We start from the raw sequence: 19,692 nt of genomic DNA on the forward strand, positions 1-19,692 counted from the left end.
AAACCATCTTCATGAAGAACCACTGATGTCCAGGAGGCCACTTCTTCATGACCGGATGCCTAAACACAGCAAAAACACTCAAATGAATTCAAACAAAACTTTGCAAACACACTGCTCACCCTAATAAGAAAAGATTTTGATATGCTCAATACCAATGGCATCAGCAGTACCTATAGACCAGTGGTTCTCAAACTGTGGTACGTGTACCACTACTGGTACGCAGGCTTCCTTCTAGTGGTACGCGGAGGAGTGAAATATGTCATGTACATGTTACACACATGTAAAAATGTATCAAAAATGATGTATATAATATGTCATATATGACATATAGCCTATATTTCTGAGGTAATCAGCCACGTTTTTTTTTTAACTGTGCAGAGGTGTAGCTGTTTTACTGGGCCTACTACGCTATTGTATTTCAATACTGCTTATGTTGGTGGTACTTGGAGAGACAATTTTTTTCTGAGGTGGTAATTGATGAAAAAGGTTTGAGAACCACTGCTATAGACCATTTCAATGCACTCATGTCTTTGGCCCATAAACATTTCCTGCTTGTTATAAAACAATATTTCAAACACTGTAAGAAGAGGCAATCAACCCTAAGTCAATGTTAAAACAGCTAACATAACATTATTTATCAGTATGTGTCTCTTTTTGGATTCTCAGAAGCTATAGAAATTAATAATAATGTAAAACAGGAAATACGTTGGGACCACTGGATTTGTTTACATCCCTCAAAATGGTAACTTGGGTAAAATATAAGTGTGCAATTGCAGGTAAAAAAACTTAAGAGTGACAACTTATTAGCTTATAAAATATTTGATAAATATATTTATAGTTATGTTGACTAGAGCAAGCCTTCCTGAAATATTTCAAGAAAGTTTTAGCACTTTTTAGTTGCAATTGCTATTTTACTAGCTTGTTATTAACACATAACATGTCTAGTATGTTGCTAGCATGTTTTAACATCTTGTTAGTGTTGGGGAATTCATTGTGTCTTGATGAATTTCTGATAAATGTATTATGAATGTATTCGAACTCAGGTCGGCGGCGTCGTAGCACAACGTGCTGACCACTGGACCACAATGGCACTATTTTGTCCATTTTTATAACCATTTTTGTTATCTGCTTACAATTGATGACTTAATCTTTTTCTACCCTTTTTAGATTTCTGATCAAGTTATGTCAGATTTATTAATGTAGTGAATCATCTGATTTTCATTGAGCAGTTATAATATTCGTTAAAATTAATAAGTCGATCTCTTATATTCACTAAGGTGCCGCTGTTTGCGGTCGAATGATAGTTACATTATCATTAACCTGCAGGCTGCCTTTTGCTCACGGGGCTGCGAGAAAACAAATAAAAAGAGCATAGCTGCGGCAAAAAAATGAATAAAAAGAGTGAGGCTATAGTCAAATAAATAAGTAAATGAAAAAAGTGCGACTGCTGGGAGTGCAAGCTGCTAGGGACACCGGCCCTAGCGGCCAAAAAACGGACCGGCCCACTGGGAATTCTCCAGGTCCTCCCAATTAACCAATCTGGGCCTGCTGTACTATACATATACTTGACCAACACAGTCAGACATAGAAGAACACTTCCCAGCTTAGCTTTAAAAGGCCACGAAACCCCCCTGTTTCAGCAGGGTGTTTTCACACCTCTAGTTTTGAAAAGGTCAGGAAAGTGGGTGTGTCCAGCTCTGTTTAGGGGGGAGTTTCGGAGGAGGGAAACAGGGAAGGTACATGAAAATTTGCATAAAAATGGGAGTGTCAGTTTGGGCACTCGCTGATTTTTACAGTCAAAACAAACACAAAGACGCAGAGGAGAAAGACAGTGACTGTGTTTACATGGACATCAGTAATCGAATTATTTGACAAATTATTAAATGGTGGACTTTAACTGCAGTTTGGCTCTTTCATTCAGGAATTTCATTTATGCCCCTTGTGACAAACGAGATATTTGATTCGAGGAACTGCTGGAAGCGTGTATTTTTAATGCAATGTTTGATACCGCACGGCGAATGAAAGAAAAAAAATCCTCTGCATTTCTCTGAAACTTAGATGCACTCGGCGGGTAGCACCAGAAAGCCGTGTGTGTTATACCGGTCACAAAATGCGGCGAAAATCCTAAACGACGGTTATAGTTTGATTGCGGTGTTTACATGTTTACACAGATCTTTCAGTCTATAATATTGTAATGATAATAATGCCCTGTAAACTTTATTAACTTAGAAATCCTTTGACTAAGGTCCGTTTTTAAACCCTGAAAGAGTACTACTGACGATACAAACTAACTTTGCCTCTGAACAAACAAAGACCACTGATCGCTTACTTCTGTAGACTCACTTCCAAATCTGTAGAGACAGGACAATCAACACCAACTGGAGCCGCGTCTTTATTAAAAAGAGACGAGCAGCAAATTCGGATTTCACCATTTTCAGATGAGAAAAGCTCTCGGGTAAAAAATGTTCCTTAGAAACTTTTTTTGTCGCATGCACTGTAATCTACACGTGAGTCCAGCTGCGCTCTCATAGCGGAAAAATGAAAACAAAACCTTCACTGCAGCAAATTATAAAAGCAACACTGACGACCCGTATCTCCGAACAATTCTTCTTCTACCACTTGTTTTGGCAACACAGTGCGGCGTCTCTCTGTCATCTGAACACTGTAGAGGTACAAACAGTTTTGGAAGCTATCATGCATATTAAGAAGATATTAAAGAAGTTGCAATAGAGCGCGCTGATTGGTTTAAACCAAGCCTTTCACAAAGTACTCCCAGGTATAAAAAACAACCAATTTTCACTTTTCAGTGTCCTAATAGTGTTTATAGCATTCTGGGACACATATATGAAAGTAAACAGCTCAAAAAAATGTGTTTTGGTGTTTCATGACCCTTTAAAATGTTTTCATTGCATTCACAGCTTTGTGTTTGTATTATATCGTTACCTGGAGAACATGGCTTCTTTAGCAAAATCAAGCTCCTCTGGTCCCACCTCCACCATCTTACCAGTCAAAGTGAGTCTAGCGCACCTGGGGTCTTCAGGGTCATAAACCTGCTTCCTTTTGAGGAAAATGCACAGGAAAACACATTACTGTCCAACACAATTATGTATTCAATGTAATAATATTAATACAATTTATTTGAGGTGCCTTTTAAACCACCTAAGGACATCGTACATAAAGACTCAATAAATAAAACAATACATAACTATAAATGGTCAAAACAAAACTGAAGTTACAAAATAACAGCAATAAAACGACACAAACAGTAATCAAGGTAATCTAAACTAAATGTAACGGATAATCTAAATAAGTTTTCAATTGAGCTTTAACCTGGCATAATGAATCTGATTCACCTAAAATCTTCTCACTCAACCATATGTAAGTAGGGATGTCCCGATACAACTTTTTAACCTCCGATACATACCGATATTGCAGCCTTTAGTAAGAACCGATACCGATATAAATCTGATATCAGCACAAATCATGAATACTTTGTTTTACCTATTTCGTTGAGTGGAATGTATGAATGGCTAGATCAAACTGAAGACAAAAATCAGCAACAGTAATTATGGAAAAAAACAACCAATTTATTAAATATTGGTTGCATAAATGTGAACCTTTTACATAAGAATATATAAAAAAGCATTAAAGAATAAATATTAAGATCCTGAAAAATATCTTAATTGAATAAGTGCAAAATACTAATTAAAGGAACTCATTAAACAATACTAATAAAGGAAAATAAGAAAAAAAAGTATTGTTAACTGATCAACTGCAAAGGTTGAGTGTCCAAAGTTTCAATTTCACACCAGTAAGTGATCCAGTAAGTGAACACACCTGCAGAAATCTCCCTCTGCTTCAGAGAAGGTTAAGGAAGCAAAAGGGAAGCTGCGGAGGTCAGTTACAGTGTTGTCCATTGGCGTGACATAGAAATAAGGAACACCAGTGCTGTTGTCTGCTGGCCCGTCACTGACTGAGAAGATGTTGCCAAATGGAAGTCCTCTAATCTAAAAAGACATAAGGGATAATCAGCACCCTAAAATAAGCACTGTTTTTAAACTTTATTATTAGCCCTAAATAGTGCAAAACGCTTAAAGGGATAGTTCACCAATAAAAAATGAAAGTTCTCTGATAGTTTACTCACCCTCCACTTGTTCCAAACCATTTATTCATTCATTTTCTTTTCGGCTTAGTCCCTTTATTAATCTAAGGGTTGCCCACAGCGGAATGAACCGCTAACTTATCCAGTACATGTTTAATAAAGCGGATGCCCTTCCAGCATCAACCCATCCCTAGGAAACATACATACACACCTATTCACACTCATACACTACGGACAATTTAGCCTACCCAATTCACCTGTACCGCATGTCTTTGGACTGTGGGGGAAACCGGAGCACCCAGAGGAAATCCACATAAACGCAGGAAGAACATGCAAACTCCACACAGAAACGCCAACTGACCCAGCCGAGGCTCGAATTAGCGAACTTCTTGCTGTGAGGCAACAGCACTATCTACTGCACCACTGCGTCGCCTGTTTCAAACCAGTTTAAATGTATTTGTTCTGCTGAACACGAAAGAAGATATGCTGAAGAATGTTGTAAACTGGTAACCACTGACATCCAAAGCAGGAAAAAAAATACTACGAGAGTCAGTAGTTACTGATTTCCAACATTCTTTAATATATTTTACTATAACATGACCTGCATGTGTTGCAGCAGGAAAAGGAACAAGCTGAGGTCTAAAAGGGTCTGCGGGGTCGGTAAGGTCTTCAGTGTTGACAATAAATGCTTATTCAAGCAGTTTATAAAGGAATTTATTACGTATTTATTTATTCATATTTTGTATTTGTGGTTTACATTTTAAACTTTTTGGGAAAATGAGACCAAAGAACTGTTACTTCATTGACCTTGATTTTCAATACAAATTCATATATATATATATATATATATATATATATATATATATATATATATATATATATATATATATATATATATATATATATATATATATATCAGAGGTTACAGGTGTTAAAATCATGTAATAACAGGCCATGGATCAGCTTAGAAACCAATTGTCCAATTACTTTTACCCTTAACAAGTGGGAGGCACATACGCAAACCTGATTTGGATGTACAGTTGAAGTCAGAATTATTAGACCCCCTGAATTAATATCACCCCTGTTTATTTCCCCCCCCCCCCAATTTCTGTTTAATGGAGGGAAGATTGTTTTAGCACATTTCTAATCATAATAGTTTTAAAAACTTATTTCTAATAACTGATTTATTTTATCATTGTCATGATGACAGTAAATAATAATTTACTTGATATTTTTCAGGACACATTTATACAGCTTAAAGTGACATTTAAAGGCTTTACTAGGTTAATAAGGTGAATTAGGCAGGTTAGGGTAATTAGGCAAGTCATTGTAACGATGTTTTGTTCTGTAGAATATTGAAAAAAAAATTAGCTTAAAGGGGCTAATAGTTTTTTTACCCAAAAAAGTTTTTTTTAATTTTTTTTATTTTTTATTAAAAACTGCTTATATTCTAGCCGAAATAAAAATATGAGACTTTCTCCAGAAGAAAAAATATTATCAGACATACTGTGAAAATTTCCTTGCTCTGTTAAAAACCATTTGGGAAATCAAATTTGGAAAATCGAAAGGGGGCTAATGATTCTGACTTCAACTGTAAATACCCTCAAATTAAATTAGTTTAATTTCAAATCCATTGTGTTGGTGTAGAGAGCCAGAAATGTTGGAATTGTGTCAACGTCCTGATATTTATGATTAAATAGAAATGATTATATTAAAACATTGGTTTATATTTTCCAGAACAACACACCACAGAGTTAAGGGACCAGAAAAATAGCAATAAACATGTGTTGTACTTTAAATGAGGAAGATAAACATGCGTTATGGATGTGACAAAAAAGTATCCGAGTTTGCAGTCTACACATGCTTTGTGGAAATTCTGTGAATTAAACTGCACAACCCAAAAACAATATTGTTAATCGAAAGGATAAAATAAGTCTCTCAATATAAAAAAAATATTCATTCAATTTTATTTAATATTTCTGCCTTTATGAGGAAAAAGTGTTGTTATGGATGTGACATCTCTCCATTATGGATGTGACAGATGTGAAACTGCCACATGTGTGACTTTGGTAACTGAAATATAATTGTTTGAAAACATAGACAGAGACATTTTTGAGTATTTCTAAAGTACTGTAACATACAAGAAAACACAAAAAACAGAAACAATTTACATGTTTTGGTGAAATCTTTTTGCATTTGCATGGAATTGCTCATATATATAAACCTCTAAATGCCGTCTGAAGTTTTCTTCTAAAATGATCATTTTTATCAGACTACTGTGTGTAGGTTCAGTGATTTCACTTTTATGGCAAAGGATAAGTCATATTCATGGTCTTTAAAGTGAAATAACTCAACATAAACAAAGGAGGCTTAGAAAAAGGAGGAGGTTCTGGTTATATTTTTGGGCTCTCATTGGTTGCATGTTAAAAATATCCAAATGGAAATGAGTCCCAAAACACACTGGACCAATAAATGTACTTGTTGGTTAAAATTTGATGGCTTACAAAGTGCTATGGTGTTTGTAGGGAAAATTGAACTTTTGAAGTTTGAACTTCAGATGGCCTATCTTGTCTTTTCAGCAGGGTGAGTGGAATAAATGCTATTATATTAGTAATATTGCATGTGCAGCACATGATGTTGGTGGCAGCATCTGTAGAGCTGCCAATGACTTCAAAAGTAAGTAATGTTATGCAAGTCTGAAGCGATGGTTTATTTATTTTTAATGTTTGTTGACAGCTGGCAGAGCTGCACAAAAACGTATCTCTAAACTGGCTCTCCGGTAGAACGACAAGGCGGTAAACAGCGCATCATCACCTGCTCAAGAGTGGAGAGGGTCGACAGGAACCCCCAGTCCCCCTGATGCGCCATGTATCGCGCGACTCTCGCTGTCTCCTCGTGCGGTGGCGTCTGGATGCTGGACGGCACCTTCACCTCCTCCATCCGGTATGAGAACACACGGGACGCGGACGACACATCCTCGCCTTTCGATATCTGCTCGGGCTTCTTCTCAGCCCCGTCCCGGTACACCGAGGACGGGTAGGACTGTTTCCAGATGCCGATGTTGTCGACGAGCACAGCGGGCGCCTCGTCCGAGTGAGTGTCCAGCTCCTCATCCGCCGCGTCCCCGGTAACAGCCCATGACACCGAGCTCCTGATGGTGTAGCTCTCGCAGACACAAAAAAGTGCCGTTAACGCAGTTACGAGGAGCATAGTGCTGTTGACATTCATGAGCACCGAGCCCGTTCAGACTGCATGTTTATTTCGCAACTATAGATCCAGTATGGCGTTACATGATCCTGAACGGAAACTTTGTTGGCTCTGAAACAGCGGCGCTGCCTGGACCGCCTGGGATCTGCAGTTATTTCATAAACGGGGTCTTGTAATATTCCAGAATCCAGATAAGAAATTGTGATGTTATTGATAGTACAACAAAGTATTTTCAGAAATAAAATCAAGGAAAAGAACGAACAGCAAAAACAACAAAATCCTGCTTTTTGTTAGTTATCTTAATGTATAATAATGTTAATTTGGCATAAAAACATCAAAGCAGAATTAAATGTGAACTAAAGGTGGTATTTTGGTATGAAATAAGTTTTTAAAAGTCAATATTGATAACCAAACATAATAACTGAATTCAAAGTGTTTTATTAATATATTTTGGTATTAATTGTAGTATGTGCCCAGCAGGCACAGGTTGACATTGTACTGTACCCCAACGCCGTGGGACGTTGCATACAACTCATCGTCAGGCCTATGTCAATGTCCAACGTTGGTGCATTTTTTGGTTACATTTCAATGCAACCTAATAACAACAAAAATCATAATTGATGTACAGCTTGACATTGTGGTCTATCAGACATTGGATTTTGGTTGCCATACCTGACAAAAAAATGCCAGTATTTGACGTCAATATGACGTTGAATTAAGATGTTGGCTAGACGTTGGATTTTGGTCACTTTCCAGCAGAACCTAAAATCAACCAAATATCAATGTCATTTCACATTGTAATTGGATGTCAAAATAACGTCGTCCTTAGATGCTTGTGACCTAAATCTAACCTTATATTAACGTCTTATGAAGTTGTGTGTCTGCTGGGTCAGTATAAAACATTGCCATGTATCCATAGTCTGTGTTCTGGAGCATTTAGGTGATAATCTCACATAAAAATACATAGAAATTGTTGTAAATTAACAGTTAAAAAAAACAAAATAAATTTTACAATTTGTAAAATTACATAACAAAAGGATTTGTAATGATATTTGAAAAAAGTCTCTTATTTCATATGCTTCTGACTGCATTTATTTGATTAAAAATACAATACAAACAGTTAAATATTTATATTTACAATGATTTAACTGCATTTCTTTGATGCAAAACTGAATTTTACTCCAAGGTCAAATGGTCCTACAGAAATCAGTCTAATGTGCTGATTTACTATTTAACAACATTTCTTATTAGCAATGTTTAAACTGTTCAACCCAGGCTCAATACGGACACATACCCCGATTTCTGGGGACAGCGAAATACATAACTGGAGGTACATCTGCTCACGTTTTTTTTTTTTTGTAATCAATATGACGTCTACCAGACATTGGATTTTGCTTGCCATACCTGACCAAAAAAAAAAAATGCCAGTACTTTTTATGCCATAAGATGTTGGCTAGACGTTGGATTTTGGTCACTTTCCGGCACAACCTAAAATCAACCAAATATAAATGTTATTTCACATCGTTATTGTCAAAATAACGTTGTCCTTAAATGCTTGAGACCTAAATCTAACCTTATATTAACGTCTTATGAAGTTGTGTGTCTGCTGGGTCAGTATAAAACATTGCCATGTATCCATAGTCTGTGTTCTGGAGCATTTAGGTGATAATCTCACATAAAAATACACATAAATTGTTGTAAATTAATAGTTTAAAAAAGCAATTTTACAATTTTATTTTAATTCATTGATATTGCTAGTGATTGTGTTCAGTTAATACAAAAAACGGTGAATGAATGTATAATAATAATAATAATAATAATAATAATAATATTCATTGCACTGAATAAATGCAAATAAAATAACATGGATCCATGTGCTGATTATTTGCTATAACAGCTGTGATCTTTAAAATAACCCAATAAAGTAAATATATTGTGGCGTGAATTCATATTATTAATCGTACAGTGCAAATAAAAAAAAATTATAATACTTAAAATAAAAATGTAATTTTAAAAATTACACGAACATGCATGCTGGTCTGAAATTCAGCATTTTAAATGAGGTAAATTGGCATTATATTTATAAAAAAGCATCTTTTTTTTTAAATAATACATTTTTTTTTTGTTGTTGTTGTTGATATATTCTTGTGATTACCCACAATTCACATATTCAGTCTCATATTTAGTGAGAATAATTTATTTAGGATGGGTATTTTCAAAAGCAAGCCGACCATAATCTGATATTTCAAAGTACATGATATACTTTACAGTCACATTATTTAACATTTAACTTAAAATAACAGAAATCTTCAAACCTAATAGGTGTCAGAAAATCAACAGGTTATACAATGTACCAATACATATAAACCTACGAATGGAATCACGGAAATAAATAAAACACATAATTAGAAAGGGAATAATCATATTAATCAAATGAACAACAAGAAAAAAATACAAGAAAAGGTAAACCTGAGAAACACTGAGCAATACAGTATATTACATGGGAACAAATATATAGTTTTGGGTAAAACATTTACAGAAGCATCAGTTTCTAATCCTGAGATCTCAGGACACTTTTGCTCGAGTCTGAACCTGAATTTGTTTCACCTTCATCTCTAAGAGATATACACTGTTGTGTTGTGCTGTATTGTGGCACTTTTACAAAACACATTACCAGCAAGATATTTACTTACAGATTTGTTTTGTGTTGATGCCTACACATGGCAATAATTCAGTAAGACTTGTAATGTTTTTGAAAAAGTCTCTCATCTCATATGCTCCTGACTGCATTTATGTGATCAAAATACAATACAAACAGTTAAATATCTATATTTACAATTTAAATAATTGTATTTAACTGCATATCTTTGATACAAAACTAAGAAATTTACTCCAAGGTCAAATGTTACTTCAGAAATCAGTCTAATGTGCTGATTTGCTGTTCAAAAACATTTCTTATTAGCAATGTTAAAACTGTTCAACCTAGACTCATTACGGATACATACCCCGATTTCTGGGGACAGCGAAATACGTAACTGGAGGTACGTTTGCTCACAGTTTTTGATTTTGCTGTGTAGGCTTTTTGATGATCTCAAGTGTGTCTTGCACATACTCTTCTCGCATAAATCTACCAGAGGGCACAATATAGACTTCAGCCGACCAGGCTAGCTCACTGTCTAATTACTGACTGACCCACCTACCCCCTTTCCTAAACCCAACCAATAGTGTTTTCAAAAGCATTCTAGAAAAAAAAAGCAGTTGAGTGATTTCACCATGCTTTCAGCCTGTTTTTTATTTCTATTAATTTACCTGCTTTCTGGAACCGCTCCACTCAAACCCTTTAGTTGCGGTCAACTCAGCTCCACGTCTCAAGTCCATCTGCATACGTGGTGAGCAACTGAGCAAACTGGTAACACTGGAAAAGCCGCCTGTGCGGAGGTAAGAGGTCAGCTGGAAACGCTAAAAGGAACAGAAGACGTCGGCAGCATCATACCGCCCATAGCGTTCATTTGAAAACAAAATACTGGTTATATAATTTGCGCTCTCCAAAAATGTAGACAGGTATGTATCCACAATGAGCCTGTGTTGCAAATGTTTGTGCTATTAAACAGTACAAAAATGTAAAAAATGGAGAGTGAGTAAATGATGACAATTTTCATTTCTGGGTGAACTATCCCTTTACATTGTAAAAATACAATTGAACAAATTCATACTTTGAGCAGAAGAAAATTCTTTGGAAATTTTTTAAAAATATATGCTTAATTATTGAATTCATAGTTCACATGGGAAGAATGCAAGCAACATAAATAGGTAAACCTAAAGGAAGGGGTAGTTCACCCAACAATAAAAATTTCACTGGAGTGCTTCTAAACACATCTGAACTGTTGAACACAAAACAAGATAATCTTGTTTAATGATGTTGGAGAAAAAACAGCCTTTGACATCCATCAGAAGAACAGAACATATTCTAGTCAATGACTGGCATTTTCCAACATTCTTAGGTATATCGTTGTGTTTAATAGAAGAAAGATACAAGAGTACAGGGATGAGTAAATTATGTCAGAATTGACATTTTTGGGTTAGCTGTCCCGTTATTTGGAGACCTGGAAGGCACGTGATGGTGGGGAAAAAATTGGTGGGGGAAGAAAAAAAAATTATAGGAAACCATATTTCTAAGGTTTTTGGGTTCCCTCGCAAAGATTTTGCATTATCTCACAAAGATGTTTTGCGTTCCCACGCAAAGATTTTGCATTATCTCGCAAAAATGTTTTGCGTACCCTCGGTAAGATGTTTTGCGTTCCCTTGCAAAGATGTTTTGTGTTATCTTGGAAAGATGTTTTGCGTTATCTTGCAAAGATGTTTTATGTTCCCTTGCAAAGATGTTTTGCGTTATCTTGGAAAGATGTTTTTCATTATCTCGCAATAATGTTTTGCGTTATCTCACAAAGATGTTTTGCGTTCCCTTGCAAAGATGTTTTGCGTTATCTCGGAAAGATGTTTTTCATTATCTCGCAATAATGTTTTGCGTTATCTCTCAAAGATGTTTTGCGTTCCCTTGCAAAGATGTTTTGCGTTATCTCGGAAAGATGTTTGCATTATCTCGCAATAATGTTTTGCGTTATCTCGCAATAATCTTTTGCGTTATCTCGCAAAGATGTTTTGCGTTATCTCGCAAAGATGTGTTGCATTATCTCCCAAAGATGTTTGCCGTTTCCTCGCAAAGATGTTTTGCGTTATCTTGCAAGGCTGTTTATCCATTAACACTTCCTGTTCACTTCATTCATGTAAACCCATCCTTTTTGCCAAGATTCTCCCATATTTTACCATTCTATCCCACTTTCTTTCCATTAAAGCTGTGCATCGATGTGCACAGCTTTAATGTTAAGAAAGTGAATGCAGACATTTTAATATTTATTTCAGCGTGCTTTCAAGATTAAAAATATGGGAAAATACTTAATGATGGGATGAAAGTGGGATAGAATGGTATAATATGCGAGAATTTCGGCAAAAACGTGAGGGTTTACATGAATAAAGTGAACAGGAAGTGTTTGTGGAGAAACAGTTTTGCAAGATAACGCAAAACATCTTTGTGAGGGAATGCAAAAAAGCTAAAAATATGTTTTCCTATCACTCTGTTATTTTTCTCAACCCCAGTTTTTTTTTCTTCCACCAATTTTTTTCCCCACCATCACGTCCTTTCCTGGTCTCTGTACCTTTAAGAGGTTCAGTGACTGAAAAATGTGTGACTGTCCCTCAATAAAACACAAATTCTGGTTCACTTCCAGACTGCACTGCTTTAAAGTCTGAGTGAAATTAGAATTTTCAATGTTTATTTTGCTAGCGCACATTGTCATTCTTTAGGTGAACAATTGATTAGTGCATTCCACTGAAAAAAAAGTTTGTTATGATAATCTTTAAATCAAAGAATAACTATTTTTTCCATGTTTGGAGTGGTGGTCCTTCTGTTGACATCAGTTTGATGCTACACTCTCAATATTTTTAACCACGCCCCTCTTATCGTTAGTTTGATATGAGGGAATGATGCACAAAAAGAAAGCTCCACCCCCTACTCAATATTCAGTTTCAGTTGGAAGTACTTCAACATACTGAAATAAAAGTCTCAGCAACTTCTAGTTTATGCTGACATTAACATCAACTTAACATCCAAAGAGCTTCATCTGGAGCAAACCAGTCACTTTAAATCCACATTCAACATAAAAAACCCTTCAAACTTACAAACCTTACACAAAGAATCAGTATTCAACCCCAAATTTAACCTCTGTCACCTTTAGTCCATAGACATATCACTCCATGCCAGCGATTTCCTCTTGGCGAGCTCCATCCAGGACGGTTGCCCACTGTCCCGCGCTGACTGCAGAGGAGATGACGATGGTGAGGATGAAGGTGATTTCTGCTGCCCCTTTTCCTCTCTTTCTGCTGACCTCACAGGAACAGAAGACACAGATGCTTCTGGAAACATCAACAACAAGTATGAGCGTACATTTGAACTGTAACTGGCATTTAAATCTCATACTTTGTTGCTCACTTACGCGATGATGAACTTGAGTCAGGTCCCGTGCCGGACACCTTTGAGATCGACGGTCGGAAAGGACGGTCGGAGACTGCTGACTGAGGTGCACTTCGGGACTCTGATGAGCTTTTCTGATCAATATTCTAGTGGAATCAGTAAAATGGTCTACAATGTTTACCAAATTAAACATTACAAGTAGAATATGTGCAAATATACTAAGACTACGCCTGTTGTAGTCCTATTCATTGTTCATATCGATGTCAACATTGCCAATTTTACATTGTCCTGTTTTTTTGGGAGTATGCTGTTGTATGTCGTTGTATTTGCACTGTATTTTGCACTGTCTGGAGCCAGCACCTAAGCTTTTCACTCATCACAGCACACATGCTGCTGATGATGTGACAATAAAAGTCATTTGAATTGATTTGACACTACAAATGTCCAGAAATCATAGACTTTTAGGTTAATTTATTGATTTTTATTTATATTATTGATAGTAACTCTTTAGTTTAAGTATCATTTCTCATTAATAAATTATGTTTTTTCAGCTGTGGTCTGATGGAACTAAGATTGAACTGGCCATAATGACCAGTGTTACATTTGGAGGACAAATGGGAAAGCTTACAAGCCTAGGAACACCATCCCAACTGTGAAGTATGGGGCGGCAGCATCATGTTGTAGGGCTGTTTTGCTGCAGGAGGGACTGGTCCACTTTACAGCATAGATGGCATCATGAAGAAAGAACGTTATGTAGAAATACTGAAGAAACATCTCTAGACATCAGCCAGGAAATTAAACAATGGCTGAAAATGGGTCTTTCAAACATGACTCTAAGCATGCTGCCAAATTAGTTAAAATGTGCTTTAAGAACAACAGAGTGAATGTTTTGAAGTGGCCATCACAAAGCCCTGAGCTCAATCCTATAGAAATATTGTGGGTGGAGTTGAAAAAGCTTGTGCGAGCAAGACTGACTCAGTTACACCAATTCTGTCAAGAGGAATGGGCCAAAATTCCAGCAAACTATTGTGAGAAGCTTGTGGATAATACCCAAAACATCTGACCAAAGTTATACAGTTTAAAAGCAAAGCTAAAAAAATACCAATGAAATATATTTAAACGTTTGACTGTCTAGAAATTAATAAAAAATTCTCTCATTATTCTGGCATTTAGCAAATGTAAATCATGTAGGTAATCCTAACAGACCTAAAATACTAAATGTCAAGCAGGGTTTACCATCAGACAGTTTTTTAAATAGCTATGTTCCTTTTTTTTTTAGAGTGTATGTAACCTTCTGATTTCAACTGTAGACGCAATCACCTGTTACAAATCTTGTGAACACTTATGATGTCTTACAGTGATCTAGATCTGTCCGTTTCAGACTGTTGAATGTTTTTTTTTTCTCACATAGACTAATTAGCACGATTATGCATTCAAATATACTGGCACGGACCATTACAGGGGTGGTCACATGTATATTATATAGTCTATTATGTTAATTATTAATATTATCATTCAAGATACAGATCAGGTGTCCTTCAGGGGGATCAAGCGTTAATTAGGGAGGTCAATCCCCCCTAAACCCCCTGTAATTTGCACTCTGTGTGCAGTCACAATAAAATCACATGTAGATAATGTGGAACACACTAGAAACACACCTGAAACATGTGAAACATTTGATTTGGTTTTAAAACAGTTTTATGTAAAACTCATGCGACACCATTTGACAAATGTGGGCAGGTAGAAAAACATTCCAAAACCATGTGTTTTAACCATAGACTGTAAAATATATGGACGTAGTATCCGTGACGTCACCCATAGGTTTCTAAAGAGCGCAAAAGAAGCCACAAGTAGGCGCAGCCAACTGTCGCCATTTTGTTTGCGCGTCATCACGCCCACGGCGGGATACTAAACAAGGGCAAAGAGACGGAGAGTGAGCCGAGCTACAGACACCTGCTGGCATTTAGCTTGGACCTGGTTCAGACACACTTTACTTTATCACATGTGACTCGTTTGTGTTCTGACCACTTGTGCTTGGTTGTATACTATATCAATAAAGTGTTTAGACTTTTAAAAACACTACTGTAATACATTGAGCCACTAAACATTGTTCTTATGACGTTTTTCAACAGGAGGAAAACGCAAATTACTTCCAAACACTTCAGATATAGTCTGTGTTAGTTAATGTAAGACTATTGATCAAATCCAGCATAACACTGTATGACAACGCTTCAGATGACTGTTCTAGAGCCAACAGCTAATCAATCTGTCAGATTCTGGAGTACATTACAGCTCTAAATATAAATATAAATGATAAATGATCTTAAATAAAACAAATACTGTACATGTATAGAGATGGTATATAAGTATGTAACTTTACTCACATGGGAAACGGAGGCCACGTGAATGGTTTGTGAGCACAATTAAGTTCACTCAGCATGCCATGCCATCTAATAATTGTAGGAAACAAGTCCAAAAGGCAGTTGACTGTGTAAAGCCACATAAAACAACACAGAAATATGATAAATATGCTGAGTTTAGTGGCTAATCTGCAGGATTCAGCTGAGGTGACGTGACGGCGACCAACGAGACCTATCTGTCACTCAAGTGGCCACGCCCTTAATTATGCAAACTTAATATAACTTAATATAAAGGAAACGGATGAGTTATAAAAAATTCACCCCCCTCACAGTTGTCAAGAAGGGTAATATTAGCTGTATTAACCAAAATCTTGTTTTGTACCAGGCTGTAAACACCTTTTTTTCTGCTGTAAAGTTGTCCATTCTATCAGTGGGCTCAATTGAAATTTGCTCTGTTTTGGAGCCAGGAGCGGCCAGGACTAGCGGAATTTCGGATGAATTGCAGTTTTAGTTACTTCCGTATTGGCTTCCTGAGAGAGAGCGGGAGGTTGCCGCTTGGTTTTAACACGTGAAGCTGATTTAGTTTTTTTTTTGCTTGAAAATTATATATAATTAAAGAAATCAAAAGTGCTTGAATGTTAAATAATACCTTAGTTGCGGTAGTTGTTTGGTTCTCCCATCGCTGCACCAGCGAGCTCTTGTTTCCTAATCCTGCGGCCCACACTGCTCTGCCATCTTCAGGTGCGGACCCCTTCCCCTGAAGCACAGATGCCCTGTCAGCTTTTCCTGAGATTACGGTGGGCTCTACCTCCTCATTCAGAGCCTGTTCCTTCAAGACAGTATTGGCAGACTGTTGGACGCCCAGGTGGGATGTCACCTTTGGGCTTGAGAATAAATGTGGGGGACCAGGGGGAGGTGTGGCTTGCTGTATAGCTTGTGAGGGCCTCTGTGATGCTGCTCGAAATGGCGAAGACTGCTGGATGGGTGGTGTCGGTGTTGGCTGTTTTGATGCATGTATGTTCGATGTGCTTGTAACCGAAGACTGAGTTGGTTTTACTATTGAATTACAGACTTGAGTTTTAGACTGAAACTGAACATCTTTTGTGCTGTCAATTACAGGCTGAGTAGTGGCTGAACTTGCTGATGGTTGGCTTGTTGTTGTTCTAGTTTGAGTCTGCACCGGTGTGACCTGAGTGTTAGATTGTGTGGGTCTTCCAGAGGGCTGTGCACAAGGTGGTTGTTTTGTGTCTATGGGTTTGAGTTGAGGTTGTGTAGCTGTCGGCTGGCTTGTTATGTTTGGAGTGGTTTTTGGGTTGGCTTGAGATGATTGGACTTGTGTTGTGCTTGAGGTTGATGGTCGTGATTGCAAGCTTGGAAACTCCGGCAGTCTACTGGTGAAGAGCTGTTGGAGACTTCTGGTCTTCTCTCTGGCCATCTCCATCCAGGACACCTCTGAAGGTGTGGATGTTGGTACCGTCTCCTGAGAGGACACAGCTGGGGTCTCAACTGGAGGCAAGTCTGTACATTCTTTGGGGGGTGAAGGTGCAATCTTAGTGTCTGATGTTGAAGGCTGAGGAGGCTCTGAAAAAAAAGATGAGAATATTTATTTATTAGAAAAACATGTCATTTTGGGCAAAGTCGGCCACATGCATACATAAGGTTCCTTTGATGCAAATTTATTTATTCAGCTGCGCCACAACCATAATAAAGGCTATCCTCTTGTTAAGCTGTGACGTATCGGTGAGGTATGGAATACTGTTTCCGGGTCCAAGTTCATTTGAACTGAGAAAATATTAATTTAGGGCTTTTTTAGTCCTATCACACATTAAATTGATTTTTCTTATAAAATCATAGTGTACACCACAGACTCTGGACTTGCTGCATCACAAATACCAAGATTTTAACAATTTATAAAAAATTAATCACTTTTTGAACTTTTTAAAGATGCGTTTAGGAGCCAAAATGAACTTGTTTGCTTTGGTGAGCTGTTTTGAACTGCCTCAAACTTAGTTTCAGCATTGTTTGTTCGAAGTGACGTCATTTAGTTTTATTCTTCGATTTTGTTAAAAGTATACCAGGGCCTTAAAATAATTGTTAATACACCAAGGAACGCATTCATTCACTTATCTTTTGGCTTAGTCTCTATTTCAGAAGTCTCCACAGAGAAATGAACCGGCAACTCTTCAAGCATATGTTTTACACAGCAGATACCCTTCCAGCTGCAATCCGGTTTTGGGAAACACCCATACACTCTCATTCACAGACAGTCATACACTACGGCCAATTTCGTTTATTCAGTTCACCTAAAGCGCATGTCTTTGGACTGTGGGGGAAACTGGAGGTAACCCACCTGAACATTAAGAGAACATGCAAACTCCATACAGAAATGCAACTGGCCCAGCCAGGACTAAAACTGTAGGGCACCAGAACTAATCCCTGAACCACCTCATACTGTTTAGGCAAATTAAAGGAGTTTACATAGTGAGCTGCATTTACATTAATCTTGTGACATAAAAACAGACTACATGGGTCAGTCCAAAGCACAAACATTCTTCCTCATAAGCAATTGAGTTTTCATATCTTTTGTTTATTAGAATAGATTAGAGGGGATTTGTTGTGAATATTAGTAAGACTGTTTGGTTTTGTTTGGTTCTTTTATTTAGCGCCACCCATAGCCAGTCTTTCTAACATTTAATTGTGTATTGTCTTTAACCTTGTATATATTGTAAATACCTCACTCACTGATTCACCCTCACCTTTTTGTAAATAAATCACTTATTTTTCAACGTATTCTTGCTGTCCATCCTTACTTTGTATCACAATTTGTTTTTGAGTTTTTTTTGCAATTACCAATTCCTCTGTTAAATGTGCAACTCCACTCCCCTAGACAAAAAGGGGTTGTAACAGTAGTGTTAAAAACTAACAAGGAACCTCATCCACTGTTTAAAACTAAGCCCAGAATTGATTGAAGAGAGAATATTGATGCATTTTGAAAATCTCTAAATCAATGCAGACTTGATTTCTTGGATGATTTTTTTTTGGCAAACTCAATATGCTTCACATATTCTGTTGGCAAAAATAAACACAGACAAATGGCAACAAATGTCAAATATTGGTAAAACATTTATTTGACAAAACTAGATGAACAAATCAGTTGAAGTTCATTGGAGTCTGTTAGTGCAGTGCGAATTGATCTTTACAAGTTGATTCTCAATCAAAAAGTCACACAATTGTGAGCACAGTTAAGGCCAATTACAATTCATTGTCAATTCTTTATGATTTAGCTTTTTTCTTTTCAGTTCAGTTCCTTAATTTATCTGGACAGCGGAATAAACTACCAACTTAATAAACACTCATTCACACTCATACACTACGGACAATTTAGCCTACCCAAATCATATGTACCGCATGTCTTTGGACTGTGGGGGAAACCCAAGCACCCGGAGGAAACCCACGCCAAGGCAAGGAGAACATGCAAACTCCACAAAGAAATGCCAACTGACCCAGCAGAGGCTCAAACCACCAGCCTTCTTGCTGTGGGGCGAATGTTCTACCCACTGTGCCGCTGTGCAGCCACTGCATACCTTAAATTATACAAATTCCTCTAATAATTATTATGAAATAAAGGTCAGTTTGAGATCATGATTCGGTAAATCCTTTTGTCAGATCAATAATATGAACAGGTATAATAAACAAAGATCTACGACCACAATCTGCCATTTGTTTACTGATTTCAGTATGAATACAGAGATTTTATAAGCCCCGGTTATAAATAAGAGGTTTTATAAGTTTTATAGGCCCCGTTTACACTAGTGCGTTTTAGTCTGAAAACGGTGTTTAAAATCAAAAACGATCCGCATCGACACTAGCGTTTCAGAAAATATCTCCGTCCACACTACGCCACCAAAAACGTATATCACGTGACCGTTCGCGCACTCTGGGCATGCACGTTCTAGCGAATATATGCCGCTGCTGTAGTAAAAAAGGCAGTTTAA

At 37.0% G+C, this 19,692-nt stretch overlaps 2 protein-coding genes across 17 annotated transcripts in view; both read right to left on the bottom strand.

The window, feature by feature from the left end:
* Positions 1 to 7,404, bottom strand: part of creg2 (cellular repressor of E1A-stimulated genes 2) — an 8,934-nt gene extending 1,530 nt beyond the window's left edge. The window contains exons 1-4 of one of the 2 annotated variants that reach the window (XR_015498821.1): positions 6,917 to 7,384; positions 3,838 to 4,007; positions 500 to 3,057; positions 1 to 170 (exon numbers count right to left, since the gene is read on the bottom strand). The exon at positions 1 to 170 is cut by the window's left edge and continues 1,530 nt beyond it. Coding sequence is in view for 1 of the 2 variants with exons in the window: in NM_001007305.2 (NP_001007306.1) it covers positions 1 to 59; positions 2,944 to 3,057; positions 3,838 to 4,007; positions 6,917 to 7,312 (739 nt within the window). In the remaining variant the exon portion in view is untranslated. 2 annotated transcript variants of the gene reach the window in all.
* A 2,086-nt stretch (positions 7,405 to 9,490) lies between these two features.
* Positions 9,491 to 19,692, bottom strand: part of cracdla (cracd like a) — a 34,942-nt gene continuing 24,740 nt past the window's right edge. For 12 of the 15 annotated variants that reach the window (XM_087267413.1, XM_087267408.1, XM_087267405.1 and 9 more), the window contains 3 exons: positions 16,347 to 17,278; positions 13,360 to 13,483; positions 9,491 to 13,279 (listed from right to left, as the gene is read on the bottom strand). In XM_087267413.1, the coding sequence (XP_087123539.1) occupies positions 13,098 to 13,279; positions 13,360 to 13,483; positions 16,347 to 17,278 (1,238 nt within the window). In that variant the 3' untranslated portion in view covers positions 9,491 to 13,097. The remainder of the gene's footprint in view (positions 13,280 to 13,359; positions 13,484 to 16,346; positions 17,279 to 19,692) is intronic. The other 3 variants (XR_015499052.1, XR_015499050.1, XR_015499051.1) reach the window with 2 other exon arrangements.

Source organism: Danio rerio, chromosome 9 (assembly GCF_052040795.2).
Source record: "Danio rerio strain M-AB ecotype USA chromosome 9, GRCz13ab, whole genome shotgun sequence".
Classification (NCBI taxonomy): domain Eukaryota; kingdom Metazoa; phylum Chordata; class Actinopteri; order Cypriniformes; family Danionidae; genus Danio; species Danio rerio.